The sequence below is a fragment of the Symphodus melops genome, assembly GCF_947650265.1.
Source record: "Symphodus melops genome assembly, chromosome: 16".
Taxonomy (NCBI): Eukaryota; Metazoa; Chordata; class Actinopteri; order Labriformes; family Labridae; genus Symphodus; species Symphodus melops.
In genome coordinates this window covers 4,917,494-4,936,337 of record NC_136706.1, presented here as the reverse complement: position 1 = coordinate 4,936,337, position 18,844 = coordinate 4,917,494, and the positions used below count along the sequence as shown (strand labels likewise).

Genomic DNA, 18,844 nt, shown 5'->3' with positions numbered 1-18,844 from the left:
TGGTCAACTTGAAACTATCTTAAGATGCAGCACATGTGTGGTGGAGTTAGAGAAAGCATTGTTAGAAAGTGCTGTCTGTAACAGAAATAGACTAATAAATACAAGTAGAGCTACATAGCTGAATAATATACCAGCAGACTTTAATTTTTGTGATTAACTTGTCAACTTGTGTCCCAACACAAGCTCTGGCCTGTACGTCTAGTCTGAGCTGTGTTTCCTGTTCCTTAAGTTGAAATTGATTCCCCTTACATAATGGTATATTTACAGCAGCCTTGGCAGGACACACAGACACAAGTCTTTATTTAGTTGGCATAAAATCAGAACACAGACGCTTGGCTTTTTGACAGCCCAGTGACCTCCCTGAACGGACTGACCCATCGACTGTCCTCATGATAACTCATTCAAACTCAGCTCATTCATGCTCCTGAACGGCTGCTTTAGACCCGAGACATCCACAGAGTGAATATGTAGCACTGAATATCCTGCTTTTTAGAGTTTGAGAATAGAAGAATAGATCCAAGAACGATATTGGTCAATATATAGGAAACAGATTTTTTTTTCTTCCCAAAATAAATCGGTCGGGCCCTGGTTTAAACGTAAACATTTGAATAACTCTTCACGTGACTGCTGATATTGTAGCCTCAAGTTAAGGTATCATATTTTCCTTTCAGCCACAGGTATACAGGGTTGAATTTTTTTTTGGCTGCTGTGATTACCTTCTTCCCAATGGGCGCCTGCAGATATGGACAGTAGAGCCAAACAACCCTTGCCCCTCATTGACATCCTGTCTTCTATTCGCTTTGTTTCTCATTCAGAATCAGATGGTAATGGATAGCCGTCGTAACTCTATGGAGTCTGTGTTCTCCACCAGACGACGTCTTCAGGGAATCAAGTGGAGGCTAATGTTTTGGTGTCTACCTTCAGATTATGTCGATTGACAGGCAAGGACCACCGTGACACCAGGAAGAGAATTAGCCATCGATACCTGGCTGGGGGTTGAGGTGAAACAGGACACCCATTATAGATACATGGGAAGATGTAGCTGCAGAGAGACGAGCTAGTACAATACATAAAGACTCTGTGCAGCTTTACTCATGTTCATGGCAGAGCTGCACAATCCAAGATCAAACTATAAGCTGGTGCTAGTTGGAAAACAAAATATTTTTTGGTTCATTTTAGATTCAGGGTGGACATCTTGTAAACTTAATACTGTGTAAAACATAAGGAAAAACTGATATGTGAGAAACTGAGTTATAGCGAATAAACATTTTTATTTGTTGTCATTATCACAACATTAAATAATGCTATCGAAAGTCGATTTTTGTTAAATATTGTGCAGGCCTTCTTCCACAGTTCAGGTAAACTATCTTCTTAACTCCACACAAACTCTTCTTTGATTATTAAACTTGTAGAACTTTAATGCAGCTGTTCGTGCCTTCATTGACATCACTTCGCGCAAACTACCAGATCTCAAAACCCTTTGGAGTTACATTACATGTAGTATAACAAAAAGGCTTTCAACACTTAAGCAATCCCTCAATTGATTTTCTATAAATGTATTTTTTACACATAAAAGGAATTTGTCTTAATGTGTAAATGTACCAGTCAAACTCAATTCTGATTCTATTTCAATAATATCCTACTCGGGAGAATAAGGCTGTATATGTGTATTGACCATGATACCACCTGTTTGATTCACTTGGCAATAATCAATACTATTACATCACTAAGCTGTAAACAGTGTGTGGTTTAATGTCGAATAGCACTGCAGTGTGAATGGGACACCCATGTTTGCCTATGGGGTCATGCCCTGTGTCGGATCAGTGGCCTTTCTAAACCCAAGCCTTCACAGAGGTTTGCCCATTGTTCCCATTACAGTGCTCCAGAGAGTGTGTGTGTGTGTGTGTGTGTGTGTGTGTGTGTGTGTGTTTGTGTGTGTGTGTGTGTGTGTGTGTGTGTGTGTGTGTGTGTACTCCCCAACCCCCCTCTTAAAACCTCACCTCCCTCCCCTCCTTCCCTTTCTCTTTCACACCCTCTCAGCTGTGCTCACTCACTCTGAGCCCGGCCAAAAAATCTAGCAGAGCAGCTCCTCAGTCAGGAACTCCCGTCCTCAAGTTAACCCAGGCGGCCGGGACTCTGTAACCCACTTTGGGTGCTTCTTTTCTGGAGTGTGGAGGAGACATGGAGATGGTTCATCAGGGGATTCATAGTTTACCTCAGTATGGATTTTCTGATTTCCCATCCTCAAATCAAGGTAAAAAGTTTTCTTGGGTTGGAAAATGTTGAGCCTTTATAAAACTTTACTCTCTACTGAATGCAAAGGAGGACATTCACTCTAGGCTGTGATGTCTTTACTAACTTCTTTGTTGTAACAGCTGCACCTTTCAGAGGGATTAGGTCATCTGGAAGCGATATTACTCATGAATGAAAGACTGTAAATAAGCGTGCTATCATATGTATTTGAAGAGTTTTTGTTACGAGTTATGAATGATAAAACATTATTGTGTTGTGTCTTGTTGCTGTGAGAGTGACTTCCTCTTCTGTTGGAGGTATTTATGATGATGTGTAGACTATCATTAGACGCAATATTCAATCTCAACTTGCCCCTGCTTGCATGCAAACAGGAACACCTCTTTAGATAAGATACAAAGGACCCCAATGTGTTCATTTAATCTCTCTCTGTACACAAGCATACACAGACACTCTGAGAGTTATGATACATATTTTTGTCATTTAAAGCTTAACAAGGTAGTTACAGTGTCTGCATTGTTTTCTGAGCCAGCAGCAGCTGTTTCCTTCACTTGGCAGGAAGCACAATCAGAATCTGGAAGAACTTAACAATTTCTCAACACATCTCACACAATGTATTTCACTTTTGAGCTTGCACAATATTTTTTAGGTCATTTTTTAGTCTTATAAATCCACTCCCTTCTAAGAGATTTCTACCTGAATGTAACTTTTATTCTAAAACTTTTTTTTTTTTTTTGCATCAAGGTTTCTCGGAGCACTTTAAGAGCAGAGACACAACTTTTTATTTAAGGTTTAGTTGTATGCTTTTCCTGTAGTAAAGCCTGCTGGAGACATTTTTGTTCTTTTTCAAAATGATTACTGAGTGATGCATTAAAAAACAAGAAGCTAATCCACTTTCAAGAAAAAACTTTAAATGAGAGACTATCATTTTTTTATAATGTTTTAAAGCTCCTGTGAGGAGTATGTGACAGTATATGAAACTGTTTAAAATGATTACAGTACAGAGGCAGTCTTTGTTGACATTCTCCACATTAAAGCTCCACAGTGAGTGATATGATCGACTGATTCAACACAGCATGAAGAGATGTTTAGGAAATATTCTTCTTAAACACTTGCACAAGGTCAGCAAAGAAATTAAAAGTACTGTGTGTCCACAGGGGGCGCCAAAATCAACACAAACCAAAAGCTAGAGCTACAGTCATGAAACCGTTAGCTTAGCTTAGCATATAGACCAAAAGTTAGGGAACACCGCTAGCGTGGCTCAAAAGATAAGAGTAGATAAAAACAGTCTGTCTGTCTTTTAACCTGAACTTTAAGTTATACATATTTTATTCAGTATTTTAACGTTCTCACAAAATCTAATTTTTACCATTTTAAAGCTGTTTTTTTTCCAGGGCTTTATGTGCAGTTTGATTTCTTTGCCAGGTAAAATGCCTTTTTCTGAAGCATTTGCGCTAAGCAAAGCGTACAGTTTCTTAAATGTAGCTTCATATATAGCACACAGATATGAGAGTGGTTTCAACTTTCTCATCTAACTTAAGAGATTTAAACAATAACAGTATTTTTAAGTTGGCTTTTAATGTCCTGTACATACATGCAACAGATTAAAGTAATCAGAATACATTCAAATGACATCTGATAATAAAATGTAAATTATCTGCATCCGTATTTAACCCTAAATTCAGTGACCATACAATACCATCAAGTCTACATGTTGGAGGACAGACATGCTGTAGCTTTACTGGCTTCACTCACTAGAGTACTGGAAAGACTGAAGTGGATCAGGGCTTCAGGTATTTGAGAGCAATTACAGAACAGTGGGATCCTTTGTTGTCTCCCACCTGTTTTGAGCCATTAGTTAAAGACCAGTCTGCAGCTGGCCACTTATTAAGGCTACTGGTCCAAACTGCACTGAACAGTTGTTGGCTGCTCACACTCAACTTAATGACACAGATAGTGTAATGGGCAACTTAAAATCATAGAGGAGAGATAATTAAAGCTCCTGTGTGGAGTCTTAAGTGGGTTATTAAATAGACTGAAATTAATACTGACGCTTCCTTCTGACTTAGAAAAGAAAAGAAGAACATCCGCAGAAAGATTGAATATTTCTATATAGATGCGAGACCACCTGAAACCACTGCTGCAAGGTAGATGTCAGACCAAATGGTTAACAACAAGCTCAGTTAGCAGCTGTCATTTTTTTAATTTTCCAAAGCAAAAATTCTGGATGAGTGATTCATTTGACAGCTGGAGGAGAACATGTACGTCACAAAAGCAGCAAAGAGATAAGAGGACATGCCTTTTTCTTTTCACATGCAGAGGACATCTTCCTATTAAAGTTTAAAATTGGAAAAGGCGTAGCATTTTCTCTTTTCCTTAACTTTCATTAATGTCGAAGTCTCGAGGTGAAAAATGTTTCTGGATGTATTTTCTGTCTTTTAATACAAGCTGTCTTCTAAAGTTAAGTCTGCATGTTGCTGTTAAGCTGACAATTGTTCACCGCTGAGTGTCTCAAACTTTGCCGCCGTGTGCTGAAGCGTGGTGAATCAGGGGAATTGTGACAGCTGTCACGGTTGTCTCTTCAGGTACAGTCGAGTTAAAAGAGAAGATTTTCAACTCTCTCTGGCAGTGAACTCCTGCTAGCATTGGTCTCATTTAAGAGGCGATGATGGAGGGTTTTTTATTTATTTTTCCCAGACTCTCATCACAGGCGGTCTGACGGTGGTGTGGTGGAGAATAATACTTGTGGGCAGTCTAACTACAGCCTGTGAAGAAACTGTCAAAGGGTAGCCTTCAGTCATCTATTTAACTGACAGATAAAGAGAATTTACCCACAGGCAAGATTATATTTGAGCTTTTTATCTTTCTGCAGCTTATCTTTAAATGAACAGTGTCTTGGATGGGAAAGTTACAGACAATGAAGTGGAAGATTGGAAAGTAAATACTTGTTCATTGTTTAGTGTTGCAGAGAATCTGAGCTTATCTGTTAACCTGACGGTTTTCTAAAGCCTGAGTCAAATCATTGATCCACTTTTATGTGTCTAAGGTCAGAAGACAATGCTGACTTATCTTTGAATGATGTGTTTGTGATAGGGCTTATAGTAAGTCTCCAAAAAAGAAGCACACATTCACTTTTCTTAGCATAGCGAAGCTGAAGAAAAACATGTCTCATGGAAAATTTAAAACATTACACCCATACTCGTTGCCAAGTATGGATATCAAACAGTTTTAAGGAATACCTGAGCAGGCTAGACCACTTGTGTCATTCAAAAAGTGGTGACTCAATCATGGCAGCTGCTTGTCTGTTTTTATTAGAAACCCTTTGGCTCTTACTCATAAACACATGGCAAATTTTCTAAATGCTGAAAGACACATTACTGCCAAATAATAGAAGAAAGTCTTTGGATAAGAACACACTGGCAACATTTTCTTTTGTCTCTGTTGCAACACTGGATTGAGGTTTCTTTGCCCGGTTAGATGACAAGACGTGCTGACCAATTTATAATTAATTAACACCTGCCGACTTTTGAGGAAAAACCTCGTCTAGGATCTTGGTTTGTACCGAGGTTTGGTCCAGAATGATCTGGCAATGAGAGCGAGGTTTACAGATCCAAACCTCTGGATCACTTTGATAACTCATTGGGCCTTTTTTACACTACTCCCTACACCCTCCCCTTACAGACTCTAACTCAGTTTGCACGCTCTCAGTCGGCCACAGTCAGTGCTCTCCAAAACCTCTGAGGGTGCAGTGAGAGTGGTTTGTTGATACCTCCAACATATGGGTCTGCACCAACACCGCTAACTGAGCTGGTGTGACATCTTTCATTGTTCATCATGGGAGATGCTCCGCACATAAAAGTTCACCATTGGCAACTGCATAAACTTAAATACTCTTTGACAAGATAACAATAGTATTATACAGATGTTAAGAAATATGTTTTTTTTTTCATATTTTAGTTGAATGTGTATTCATGTTCTTACAGCAGTTGCAAGGCTTGATGGATAGAAAGGTTAATAACAATATTTTTTTCCTACTATAAAGACATTTTAACAACAGTTCCCTCAAATGTTTTGTTGTGACAGTTTTAAAGTTTTGTCCAGGAAGTTGTCTGAGCTTTAATTTAGTTTGAGACATCACCCGTCTTTATCCCACGCAGCCAATTCAGCCACTGTGGAGGAAAGCTGAGCATCAACAGGATATGGCAAGAGGAACAGGACTGTGTGTAATAGCCATGGTATGCTGTATAATCCTGTTGCACGCTTGTTTAACAGCTTCACAAGCGTTGTTTCCAACAGGAAAAGCTGTCTTCCCATCCAGGCAGCGGAAAAACAGGCTGAACACTGAGGGCTGATTGATTTTAAACACGGACAAAAAAGCTCACAGGGACCCCAGGGAATCACAATTACTTTGCATGACTATTGGTGCAAACAATGCTGAGAAAGGGTTAGCCAACGTGTCTGATTGATGTAACCGTGGGATCCATCTGACAGATCCACATCATTGGTTAACACGTCAAATTAAGACTGATGGGACTGTGTAATGAGACATTACAACAAGGAGAAAATGTGTGGAAATGACATTATTCCCTTTAAACTGGTTATTTAAAATACATATTTCTACTTAAAAGACACCAACAGTAGTTTTTGTGGTGGCCATCTTCAGGAATCAGATGTTTTTTCCTCTTCTTTATGAGAAAAAAAAAAACTTAGATTATTTTATAACAAAAAGTTCTTTGCTGTGTTTTTGTCACACTAGTCATTTTCTGAGCGCACATGGTGCTTTCCCGACAACCAGCCCAATAAATGAAGTCGCAAATAGCCCACACCTGCTGTAACATGGTAACCTGAGCTGCCAGTTGTAGCTAAAAGTAGACAAAAGACTCCTTAATTAAGACGAATCACATCTCTTTCTGTAAAGGACCTCAAAGTTCTTAATTTAGATTTTAATTTGTTTCTTTCTTTTCATAACAGTCGTATTTTATTCTTATTTTTATTTCAATTTAACTGTACTAATGGTTCACCAAAATGTGTTAAAAGTTTTGAATGAACTTAAACATTTTGTTGACACGAAAGTACAATATGCAAACAATTGGTAAAATGCGAACAAACTCCAGCTTGAATCTCCACAGAGTGTCTGATAAAAGACAATGAGTGTTAGGACACCACAGTCTCCATTGATGCAGTTTGCTCTCAGTGAAGAAGTGACAGTGGGCCCATTCCTGCAATCCAAAGAGAATGGAGAGTAAAGACATGTTGACCCATCTGTTGTGGGCGGGACTTTGTTGCTATGTGTTTCTATGGAGCTCATATCCATCAATCAATCCATCAATCCACGATGTTGCACCGGGGCAAATACCTCAATACTGTAAAATGAAGGCACTGTAGCTTATTTGCTTCAAATAAACAATCAAATACCGATCAATCCACAGCTGAAATGGTCCAAACATTTTCTTTTATTCAGCTGAAGTTGGAATTTTAAAAAAAAATTCTCCCCTACAATTTAATTAGCAACATTTTGCTCAGCAGTTTAGATGTTGTCACTTTTTTTTAAAAGAAACCCACTTCTAGTTCTAGTGAGCTGATGTTTTTAGTTGGGTTTGGAGGTTAGTTTTCTCTGATCACTAAAAAAAATGTTGTCACGCCCCTGGTCGCCTCTGCGTTACACTCTGTCTCTTACAGTGGACACACCGATACGTCCATATACTCTTTCTCTCTCCCTCTCCGCATTCAATCCGTATCGACATCAGTCGCTGTGGGGAGTTTTGTTACGCGGGTTGATCTTCTGAAGCAGAGCTGTCAGCAAGCGACGGCGGAGCTCAAACAGCGGCAGCAGAACGGATGTGAGTGAGCCGCGTTCACCGGCGCCTTCTCGGTTTGTTCACTTCTTGCTTCCTTGAATATCTGTTGCGCGTCGCAGGTTCAGAGAAGAGAAGAGAAGAGAGACATTCACTGCTGACTGCGAGGATGTGACGCCTCCTCGTCTTTTTCTACATTATGATTGAAATGTGGACTACATAGTCAAATATGAGTATGTACGGTGTCCTAAGTTTAGTGTTGCTTTAATGCAGGCGTTTCTCTGCATTTGGAAACAGTGGAGGTGTGATTGATAATTACATTGTTTACTCCCTGTATGTGGAGGCTAATTAATGGGTGCTCAGGGGGAAGTCAATAGCTGGTCGTGACTAATCACTGGACCAGGAGCAGAAAAGCACTATAGCCTGGAATTAAAAGGAAAAGAGCTCAGATACTTCCTGGTCACAAATCATAATCTGTATCATTAACTTTTTTGTCTGCAATCAAATGAAGCATCTTCTCTGTTAGTCCAGATGGATGGATGAAATTATGCATGTATTTAAAGGCTGCTGTAAAAAAAAAAAAAAAAAAGTCCCAGAAGCCATATAAATTAAATGTAAATTTTCATTCAAACTGTGGTTTTCAAAACTGTTGAAAAAATAATTAACATTAACATTTAAACTGCACATTCCTAATTTATAGTGAAAAAGTACAAATTTTAATTTATGCAGATATATTGTTGATTTTTTGGAGGGGGGTGCAACAGACTAAATGGTGTTGATAAAATTAACAGGCTTAGTTTGTGTACACATACAATGTAAAGACATGAATCGTGATAACCCAAGACCAACTGTATAATCTCTGAATATGGTCATGTCCAATAATTAATTCAAAACTTAAATATACTCAGATAACAAGAACATCAAGCAGATGTGAGAAACAAAACCAAGATGGGATCACATAATTGATGAATACTTTTAGTTTGTTAGTTACATTTATTGAATGAAATAAAATCAGTGAGCAGAATCAGTGAAACTGTATTTGTTGTCATCCTCAGTCCTTGATCAATTTTACTAAATTTTCTAAAATAAAGTTATTATTATTAAATATTGTTTAGGGACTTTGCAGACCTGTGAAATCCATAAAATCATGACCTGCTGATACATGCTGAAGGTCAAGTACGTATTAACAAGTATGTAAAACAAGTAAGTATTAATTTGATCTGCGTAGTGAAGTGAAATGATACACTTTCATGGGCCGTGTAGCTCTAAAGGATACAAAATACTACCTGAGATGATCTCCAGTTTTACTTTTGTGATGGCTCTTGTGTTGAAACCACAGAGTTTCAGCCTCTCGGTGTTTGTACAGGGAGCTCATAAACATTGTGGACATGAGAGTGTTTTGCCCTGTGTGGCATACTCGGGGCAAACACTGGCATCTGCTGCCCGCTAATGAGATCTCATTAAGACTGACGGGAAGCATCCATCTCGCTGTCAAAGTGTGGCTCTAAATATACCAGAGCTGTCCAGGGACCCAGGTATTTAGGTTTAAATCAAGGGCTCGCTTTCTTGGATTTCTAATAAAAGAGTGTTGATGTAATTATCATTTTAGATGCGTGTGGCTGAGAGCGCAGCGCAACCTGTCGGTGTAATTATCACATCTAATATCAGTTATAAAGTTCCTTTTAAACTCCTATTGATTGGGGATACCAAAAAAGTACTCGTACTAAAAAAAAGTTGTTGTACTTTAGGAACAGTCTCTCAGACTTAAACACACTCCCTCTGCCCTCCCCCCACCCTCCATTAGGCACACTGCCTGGAGCTCCATTGGTTCTTATTTCTTTGAAGTATGTATGAATGTATGTCCACAGGGAGTTTGACCTCACATAGTAACTCAATGAAACCTTTTGTTAGGATATCATATTTCTGCTGTACTAATGTGGTGAATATTACGTCTTTTTGGGATGGTGTTTATGTCCACACTGCTTCAATACATCGAAGCTAAAACACTCGACTCCTGTACTCGCAGTCTCATGATCAGCACTCAGCCAGTCATCTGCACACTGAACACGCGTAGCATCATCCACTAATTGCGACTTTATTTCAAACCTGTACTCCCAAGTATATCAACCGAGGATGAAAAAATCCTTTCTCAAACACTAGAGTTATTACTCTTATTACTTCATGTTCTTTTGAACGCCGCTGCTCACCATGTAGCGAGATTAGTCATTAATTCACTACATTCAAGTGGTTCATGTTCGTGAAACTGGTAATGATGACATCTGAGACGGGAGTTTAGTCCCCTTCAGTGGAACATTCGTTGAACTAATGATTCCTGTTGTTTAGTCTTTCTGCTTCATTTAGACTTCATAATGGTTTCCACGGTCCCTGAGCATGTCTGCCATATTATGTTGAAATAGTCTATAAATATTTTCCGTATGCAGCACGCAGATCTCACCCTTTGCCACAATCAATGGAGCAGCATCCCTGGTGGTCAAACTCATGAATAATTGAATGTTTGTGTGACACACCATTTGTCTCCGAATGGCTCATCTCTTCCCATAATACACCAGGTGCGTTCTGTGGAAAACTAAAAAAACAAATAGTTTGGTCTTGATGAAGCCGAGGAAATGATTCAGTTGTCATAATGATCGCTGTGATGAGCTTGGTTATGTGAAACAGGTCCAGACCTTTGGCTTCATTCTGTCCGCTGTCACGTGAGAGCTGAGAGCTAGCAGCCATTATCCGTTAGGATGTCTGAGTCTGTGTTCAGTGGAAGGAACTCACACCACTTACTGTATGCTCACTTATTTTGATTTGGTTTGTGTGTGTGTCCATTAAACGTGTTAGTTTAAAAAAAAATCTGATATCTAACAAGATTGGGACAAAATACTTTGACCCGTGGGACACCATTATCGTATGGTAGGTGCCAGATAACTTGATTAGATTTTTTATCTGACCATTCTTACCTTTTTATTGAGCAGGAACGCTGAAGAGAGACAGGAAGTGTTGTGAGGAGAGAGTGGGGACAAAGGGCCGACGTTGGATTTGAACCCACAGCTGCTACAATCACGACCGTCGCCTCTGTACAGAGGGCGCACGTCATCATCGCTAGGCCATCCGACTCCCCTCTATATCTTTCAGATAAAAAGTTTATTTCTGTTGACTTTTAATCTGCTGAGCTTGATGATTTTGTGACGTCACAACTTGTTTCTCAGCCAATCAGAGTCCAGTTTTCAAGACGTGGAAGCTGAAGGCCTCCGGGGCGCGAACACTGAGAATGTTCTTTTTATCGAGGCAGGAGACATGTCGTGTCTTTTGAAATGAGTAACATTTGCATCGCTGAAAGTGTTTTCATTTTTCAGTAAGGCACAAAGACGAGGTGACTTTTACAAATCTACGACAAGGTGATGGAAACTTCTGTGAGGAGAAACTATATCAGACCCCTAAAAATAATCGTGTCTGGAGGGGAGGTTTAACTTTTAAAATGTTTTCAAAGTTGTTCAGTCCTCTTCATCTCAAACACGTTGGAAAAAAAAAAAAAAATCAGATTATCAGGCCTGATTAAATGTTACATCTTTGTGCATCAGAGTTTCGTTCTGTAAAAGTTCAAAATGAGAGTTTTGCCACATAATTTAATTCTCAACTCTGTTTCTGTGTCCTTTGTTCGATCAGGGGGAGACAGAGAGCGGATGACAGCCAACCATGAGACCTACCTTCTTATGGCCAGCACCCAGAATGACATGGAGGATTGGGTGAAGACGATCCGCAGGGTCATCTGGGCTCCTTTTGGTGGAGGTCAGTAAACACGCAGCGCCTGGTTTTACTTGTTAACCGATGTGAAGGGGAGTTCTAACAACAGTTTGGTTTTTGCAGAAACGGTGAAAGCAGAAGTGCGTGATGTTGTGGTATTTTAGTGAAACTGTACATCACTTTGTGGGCTTTGCATGATACTATATCAGAACCGTCGCTGCTCGCACCCTCTGGAACTGTCTCCCAAAAAACACTCAAGACTCCCCTACACTCAACGCCTTCAAGAAGCTTTTAAAAACTCACTTCTATAACATCAGCTACAATCACCAAGTCCCATCCTTCCCCCTTCCACTGATCGTCTGTTTTGTTTATTGTTTGTTTTTTGTCAAAGCATCTTTGGGTATTTAGAAAAGCGCCATATAAAATGAATCTATTATTATTATCATATCACACTATCCCATGTACTTTATTGGGGACATAAGTCTTGGGACTCTACACATGAATCTGCCTTTACAGTAATGATGAGATCATTGTGCTGACGGCCGAGTCTCCTGCTTGCTTGTTATTGACTTTGTTGGCAGACATTGGCCTACATTCTGTGTTAGCAGGGAAACAAGTGGGGCGTTTGAAACCGGACGGGCCGTTCAGGCAGCGCTCGGTGTCACAGAGAATGGATGAGGCTGAGCTGGCCCCTCTGTTTTCAGAGCAGCCAGTTTGATGTCTATTGCAGCTGACTGCTCTTCAAAAGGACGAGCCATTTGTCAAAGATGCCACAAGAAAGGTGGCTCCGTGTTGGAGCCAAGCCGGGCTCTCTCTGCCCCTCAAACAAACACACACATATGCAGCGTGCACACACGCACATATTCCAGGCTTTTACAATTTGCAGTAGCAGCAAAGACTAACTGAGCCCTGATTGGCTCTCGAGTTTGTTGAGCAATCCTGTGCAGAGAGTGACGGACGGACAGAGAGCTAGAAAAAAAAAGCCTTCCCAAGTTTGACCCACAGAAGGACTCGGAGCTCCCGATGGTTTGCTGCTATGTTGTTCAATGATTTATCGGGCAGCGTGAACAGACAGTTGGACAGGAGAGCGCTCAGAGTCAGACATTCGTGAAATGTGCAGCTGTGGCTTCTCCATCTGGATCTTTGGTGATTTATTTCATGGTAATAACCGAATGTTTGTTTGTTGTTTTGGAAAGAGTTTGCATTTAAATTAGAAATTGCAAAACAGTTTTTTTTTTCCTTTTTATGTAAAAAAAAAAAGAAGTTTTTAACTAAATTTAAAAAAACATCAATGACACTGAGTTTCATTCGTTATTCACACTTGTTCTCTGAGGTTTAGATGGGAGATTTTTAGACTTAGTGAGTTATCATCTGGTTGTGTTTTTGTTGTTGTTGTGCAGTGACATTAAGACAATCATTTCCACATGTCAGCTTGGCCCACCAGAGACTCATCTTCCTGTGTGTCATTTCTCATTTGAGTCTGGCTTCAACATTGTAAACGTGTCAGGACTCACTGTAGTGTAACATACTTGTTAAAGGTACTTTGACACACAATGTTTTTCTGTTAGACTTTATCCGGCCGGAGTTGGGTTGTTGTTTTAAGACCATCGGATCTCACAGTCAAGTGACTGGTAGTGCTACCTGCTGTTTGTATTTCATCTCTGAGCTCCAACACTTTGTACTGTTGTCGACTGATGTGGGATTGTCGAGGCCCATAGCGGCTGTAGAGAGAAAAACGATCACCGACAAGTTAGCTGGTACTGTGAGCTTCGAATGAAGACAGACTTCACAGAAAGGACTGTGTCCTGACTGAGCTCACATATGATAATGAAAAGGTTCTCACAAGTGAGCAGTCTAAGATAACGAGCTTGATGAAGAATGTCTAACATTTATCAAATGTTATCAACCATTTCAACTTTATAGGCTGAAGAAAAGTAGGGCTCAGCTAAATTTGAAAAAACACACTTTAAAGATATTTATTACATTATATGTATATATAACATTAAACCAGGAAGATTAGAAATGTGTGTGTGTGTGTGTGTGTGTGTGTGTGTACCTGAGTTTGTGTGTATCATTAGGTCTCTGTATCTTACTGAAGCTGAGTGTTCAATGAACTGTCTGAATCATAGTTTATTCTCCTCTGAAGTCGTTGTGTCGTGGCACCAGTCGGTCCAGTACAAAAAGGAAACGTATATATCCAGTAAACACACACACACACACACACACACACACACACACACACACCCACACGCCTCATAAGCTGGTCCACGCACACACTCACATGTGACCTGGGAAAACATTCCTAGACTCATGACCAGAACGTCTGGAAGGATGACCTGGTTTTCACTCTTCTGATGCGCTCCTCGATTCATGAGGAGATTCATCATTCTTCCGTTGGCTGGAGCTCGGCTTGAATCTGTTTTATTCTGATCCGCGTAAGATTGGGAAAGTGGCTTTAATCTTTCTGGAGACTTTGTGAGATTTAACTGATTTGTCTTATGTGGGTTGCTGGAAGGATAGAAGTGAAGGAAATCTGTGTGTTGGCTGCCCCGGAGGAGAAAGAAAAAGAACACCAGACTGCGCTGTGAACTTCTTAGTGAAGAGCCTCTTTTCCAATCAAATAGGATCGAAAACAAAAGCGCTTTCTGAGGGATGACAATGAAGACAGTCTGACTGACCTTCTGTCAGGCTGATGCATCTCCTTGATTTCCGCTTTGTTTGTTTGCCTTCTGTCATCACAGCTAAAACAAAGGCTGCTTTTTCGGAAAATGATAAAACGCAGGCACTTGAAATTCTGCACAACGGGTGTGTTATCTTATCACAAATTCATAAACAGGCTTTTTTTCCGGAAGCTCAAGAGTTGCATCAGTTTCAAGAGCGGTGAGTATGATGAGTGTTATTTTATAAGAGCTAAAAGCAACCATAAAATCACTGCATGAGATACATATGTGAATGAATACTGTGAATGAATGGAGGACACCAGTACGACTCTGACGGCTGTGTCGTGTGCTGTCAAAAAAGAAGGAGGATTCCCCCTAAGCTCACTTAAGTTCAGTCACCTTGTCGCACCACGTGTACGCTCGCTGTAAGTAGCCTCTGTGTGATTCTGAAGACCGGAAAACTATGCAGAGCCAAATCTCCCGGGGAGGCTTTCTTAATCCCCTTTCGTTGCATCCGCATGAAGCGGCTGAAATGGAAATGAGTATTTCACTTCTGCCTCAGACAAAAAGGCCAGAGGTGCTCAGCGGGGAGTCTAAGATTTGATCATCAGACTAAAGCTTTGTGGGTGTACTTCTTTTTTTTCTTTTTTCTTTTTTTTAGCTTGGACTGTCTCGCCAAACTTATCAGATTTTAACTTTACCAATTGATTTAACAGATGGCTTTGATGTGCCTTAAGCTGCGGAAACAAGCCTGAAGTTTTTTTCTCTAACTCTTTGCTTAATACTCTATTCACTTAAAGGGGGAAAGTTCAGTCGTGCAGGATATTAAACCGTGTTAATATTACAAATGAAAAAAATCCTATTCTTTGTAATTTCAGAATCTTACTCTTTATAATTCAGCTTTTAAATCATTTATGTCTTTTGTAAAACACGAATCATTGATAGATATATTGTCTAAGCTTCTTTGGTTTATTAAAGAGGAAATATTATACCCCTTTTCCACCTTTACAAACAGTCCCCTGTGCTCTAAATGAAATGTGTGCTGTGCTTTAGTCCAACTATAACATTAATACAGCAGCAGAGGAGGTTTGTGACCCTGTAGAAACCAGCTCTCTCAGAATGCTCCGTTTTCGTGTGTGTCTCTTTAAATGCAATGACCCCGCCCCCTGAGTTTTCCCAGTAGACATCCCTCCTCTGTAGCAAGAATGAAAATGGCAGACCTGCTGAAAGTTTTGCTCTAGGCTGGGGGTGGAGTCCATGGGTGGAGAAAACGGGGGGGGGGGGGTTACTACAATTCAACTTGTGATGTCACAAGTTGAGATAATTTGAAATGGAGGATTTTTCTCTGTGTGGTAAGACTTTTGCAGACTACAAAAAAAGGACTGGATGTCCCCTTTAAACTCGCCTGCCCTTTTCCCCTCATGTGATTAATGTTGCCGCTTTACATCACAATCCTTCAAATTATGTTGCAACTGTGTCTCTCTTTCAGGGATCTTTGGCCAGAAGTTGGAGGAAACTGTACGGTATGAAAGTCGCTATGGGAACAAGCTGGCCCCTATGCTGGTGGAGCAGTGTGTGGATTTCATTCGGCAGTGGGGCCTGAGGGAGGAGGGACTGTTCAGGCTACCCGGACAGGCCAACCTGGTCAAAGAGCTGCAGGACGCCTTCGACTGTGGAGAGAAACCCTCCTTTGATTGGTGAGCAAACATTGGTGAATTTTGAAGTGGATGCACGGCTGTCAGAAACTGGGGAGTGAAAGTGGGGAACGAGAGGTCGGATTTGAACCTTGTTGGGCCCTGTACATGGAGCAAAATAACTGCTTTTTAGAGGCTCTGCTTTAATTATTTTGGTGCTTTACTTTTTACAAGAGAGGCATCTGATTCTGTTTATTTATGAATTTACTGGATTACCCAAAACTAGTCCTTTAAATCTTGAATGTAATCTGTGGTGTTTTAAAAGTCGAAGGGCCCTTTGTTTTCTCTCTCTCTCTCTCTCTGTGTTTTCTCATGATTGGTCGACCTTGCTGCAGGAGTATTCATGATTGGTGTTTGCTTCCTCCACAGTAACACAGACGTGCACACAGTCGCCTCTCTCCTGAAGCTCTACCTAAGAGAGCTGCCGGAGCCCGTCATCCCCTTTCACAAGTACGCCGACTTCCTGGCCTGCGCCAAACTTCTCAGCAAGGATGATGAAATGGTGAGAAAGGCCACTCCATAACTTTCTTTGTACCTGTGTATCCAGCACTAACTCGGATTTTCAAACGCATCAAGTTTTCAGAGTTCAAATAGTGAGAGAAGTCAGCACTGAAAAGCTGTTCCAAAAATCATCAAGAGTCCTGCTCTGTGACATTAAAGCTGCTCAGTCATCCTGACTCAGCTCTGTTGTTTCTCATCGAATGCTTTTTGTCAGGACTGAACTTTTATCATGAAAACGTGACTTCTTTCAGAATCAAAGTCATGCTTTATTACTGCTTGTTTTGGCTCATCACGATGTCAGAAGAGATTTGTTTATCATCACGTATGTGCTTTCGTCTGTGCACTTGTGTTCTTGTTTCAGGTCCAGTAATGTCTGTAAATCATCTCATGATCATTTTGTTCCCTATTGTGTTCTCTCTTGTGTTCTCTCTCTCTCTCTCTCTCTCTCTCTCTCTCTCTCTCTCTCTCTCTCTCTCTCTCTCTCTCTCTCTCTCTCTCTCTCTCTCTCTCTCTCTCTCTCTCTCTCTCTCTCTCTGGGTGCCTTTGATACTTTTAATGTGAGAAGACATGAATTACTCTTCCTGGTCTAGCTTACTTTTTCCTCATCGTCCACAGGGAATGAAGGAGTTAAGAAGGCTCGTTAAATGTCTACCTCCAGTGAACTACAATCTGCTCAAGTACATCTGCAGGTACTGGCCAATCATTGAAGTTCGGCTGAATCACGAAACCTTCAAAGAACAGTTAGCAGCAAATTTTTTCCTGTTTTGCAGATTCCTAGATGAAGTCCAGTCGTATTCAGGAGTGAACAAAATGAGCGTCCAAAACTTGGCCACAGTGTTCGGACCGAATATTCTGAGGCCGAAGGTTGAAGATCCAGTAACGATAATGGAAGGTCTTGAAACTCGTGTGATTTCTTGCTGGCATGTTGTTTTAATGTTTCTTGACTTTCTGAGATAATGACGTGTGATTTTATGTCGTCAGGTACTGTTCTCGTCCAGCAACTCATGGCCGTTCTGATTGGCCGACATGACGTTCTGTTTCCCCACAATGAGGACAGCCCCACTGCGCTAGAGCTCGTCAACAACAACAACATCGATGCACAAAAACGACAAACCAACACAACTACCTCCGCCATTACTGCAGTGTCTCAGAACGCCGAGAACAACAACACCCAGGCGGTCAGGCATTGTGTTTGGGAAGCGCCCGAGTCCCCCTCACATCGCCCGCATGGGGACAAAAGTGGCTCCCCGCGATCAGCGAGCCCTCGTAACGGGGTCATAGGACGCTTTGATATGACGCGCAGCCCGCCGCTGACTGTTAAAAAGAACCCGGCTTTCAGTAAAGGAAGTGGGATTGTTACAAACGGCTCCTTTAGCTCCTCCCCCTCCTCAGACCCTAATCAAGAGAAGAGTCAGACTTTAACAGGAGGTGGGAGTTTACCGGTGCGGCGCAGCGGGGCGCTCAAAGGCTCCGGAACAAAAATGGGAACCAGTGGCGTGACGAGTGGAAGCAGCAGCGGGGGGAATGGGAGTGGAGTCGTCCGATTGGGCGTCTCTGGCACTGAAACCCAAAGCCGCAATGGTCTTTGGGTCCCAAATGGCTGTGTCACGTTACGTGACAACAAAACACACGTGGATCAAACATCCAATCAGAACCGACTCTCTACGTACGACAATGTCCACTTAAACCATCACAACCAGCAGCAGCACAACCACGTCGCCAACACGTGTCTGAACAACAGCTGTGAGGACAAACAGAGCGTGGACAGCGCCACCTGGTCCACATCCTCCTGTGAAATCTCTCTCCCCGACAACTCCACTTCCTGTCGCTCGTCCACCACCACCTGCCCCGAGCAGGACTTCTACGGGGGTCACTTTGAGGATCTGGACGGCCCAGCGCAGGATAACGAACATCCCCAGTCTGTAGGAGGAGGAGCAGGAGAGGGGGAGGGCAGGATCAGCAACAGAGAGGGAAGTGGAGACGGAGCAGGGCGGAGCAGTCGGAGCACCAGCAGCAGTGAGAACAGTGACGGTCCGACTGTGGGCAACGGGCCGGGCAGTCACAGCGCGCTGCACAGTTTAGTGGCCAGTTTGAAACAGGAGATGCACAAGCAGAAGGCTGAGTACGAAGCTCGGATAAAGAGGTAGAGTTCTATCTGGGAAAAGTAGTGTTGTCTAGGACAGTGGATCTCAGC

The 18,844-nt window shown here is 41.5% G+C and overlaps 1 protein-coding gene across 4 annotated transcripts in view; it reads left to right on the top strand.

Annotated features, from left to right (window-relative positions):
- arhgap24 (Rho GTPase activating protein 24) overlaps window positions 1-18,844 on the top strand; it is a 65,190-nt gene that overhangs the window by 43,456 nt on the left and 2,890 nt on the right. For 2 of the 4 annotated variants that reach the window (XM_079364667.1, XM_079364669.1), the window contains 6 exons: window positions 11,718-11,840; window positions 15,945-16,152; window positions 16,519-16,651; window positions 17,266-17,339; window positions 17,421-17,542; window positions 17,632-18,793. In XM_079364667.1, coding sequence (XP_079220793.1) covers window positions 11,718-11,840; window positions 15,945-16,152; window positions 16,519-16,651; window positions 17,266-17,339; window positions 17,421-17,542; window positions 17,632-18,793 — 1,822 coding nt within the window. Of the gene's footprint in view, window positions 1-2,018; window positions 2,255-8,058; window positions 8,091-11,717; window positions 11,841-15,944; window positions 16,153-16,518; window positions 16,652-17,265; window positions 17,340-17,420; window positions 17,543-17,631; window positions 18,794-18,844 lie in introns of those variants that run through there. The other 2 variants (XM_079364668.1, XM_079364670.1) reach the window with 2 other exon arrangements.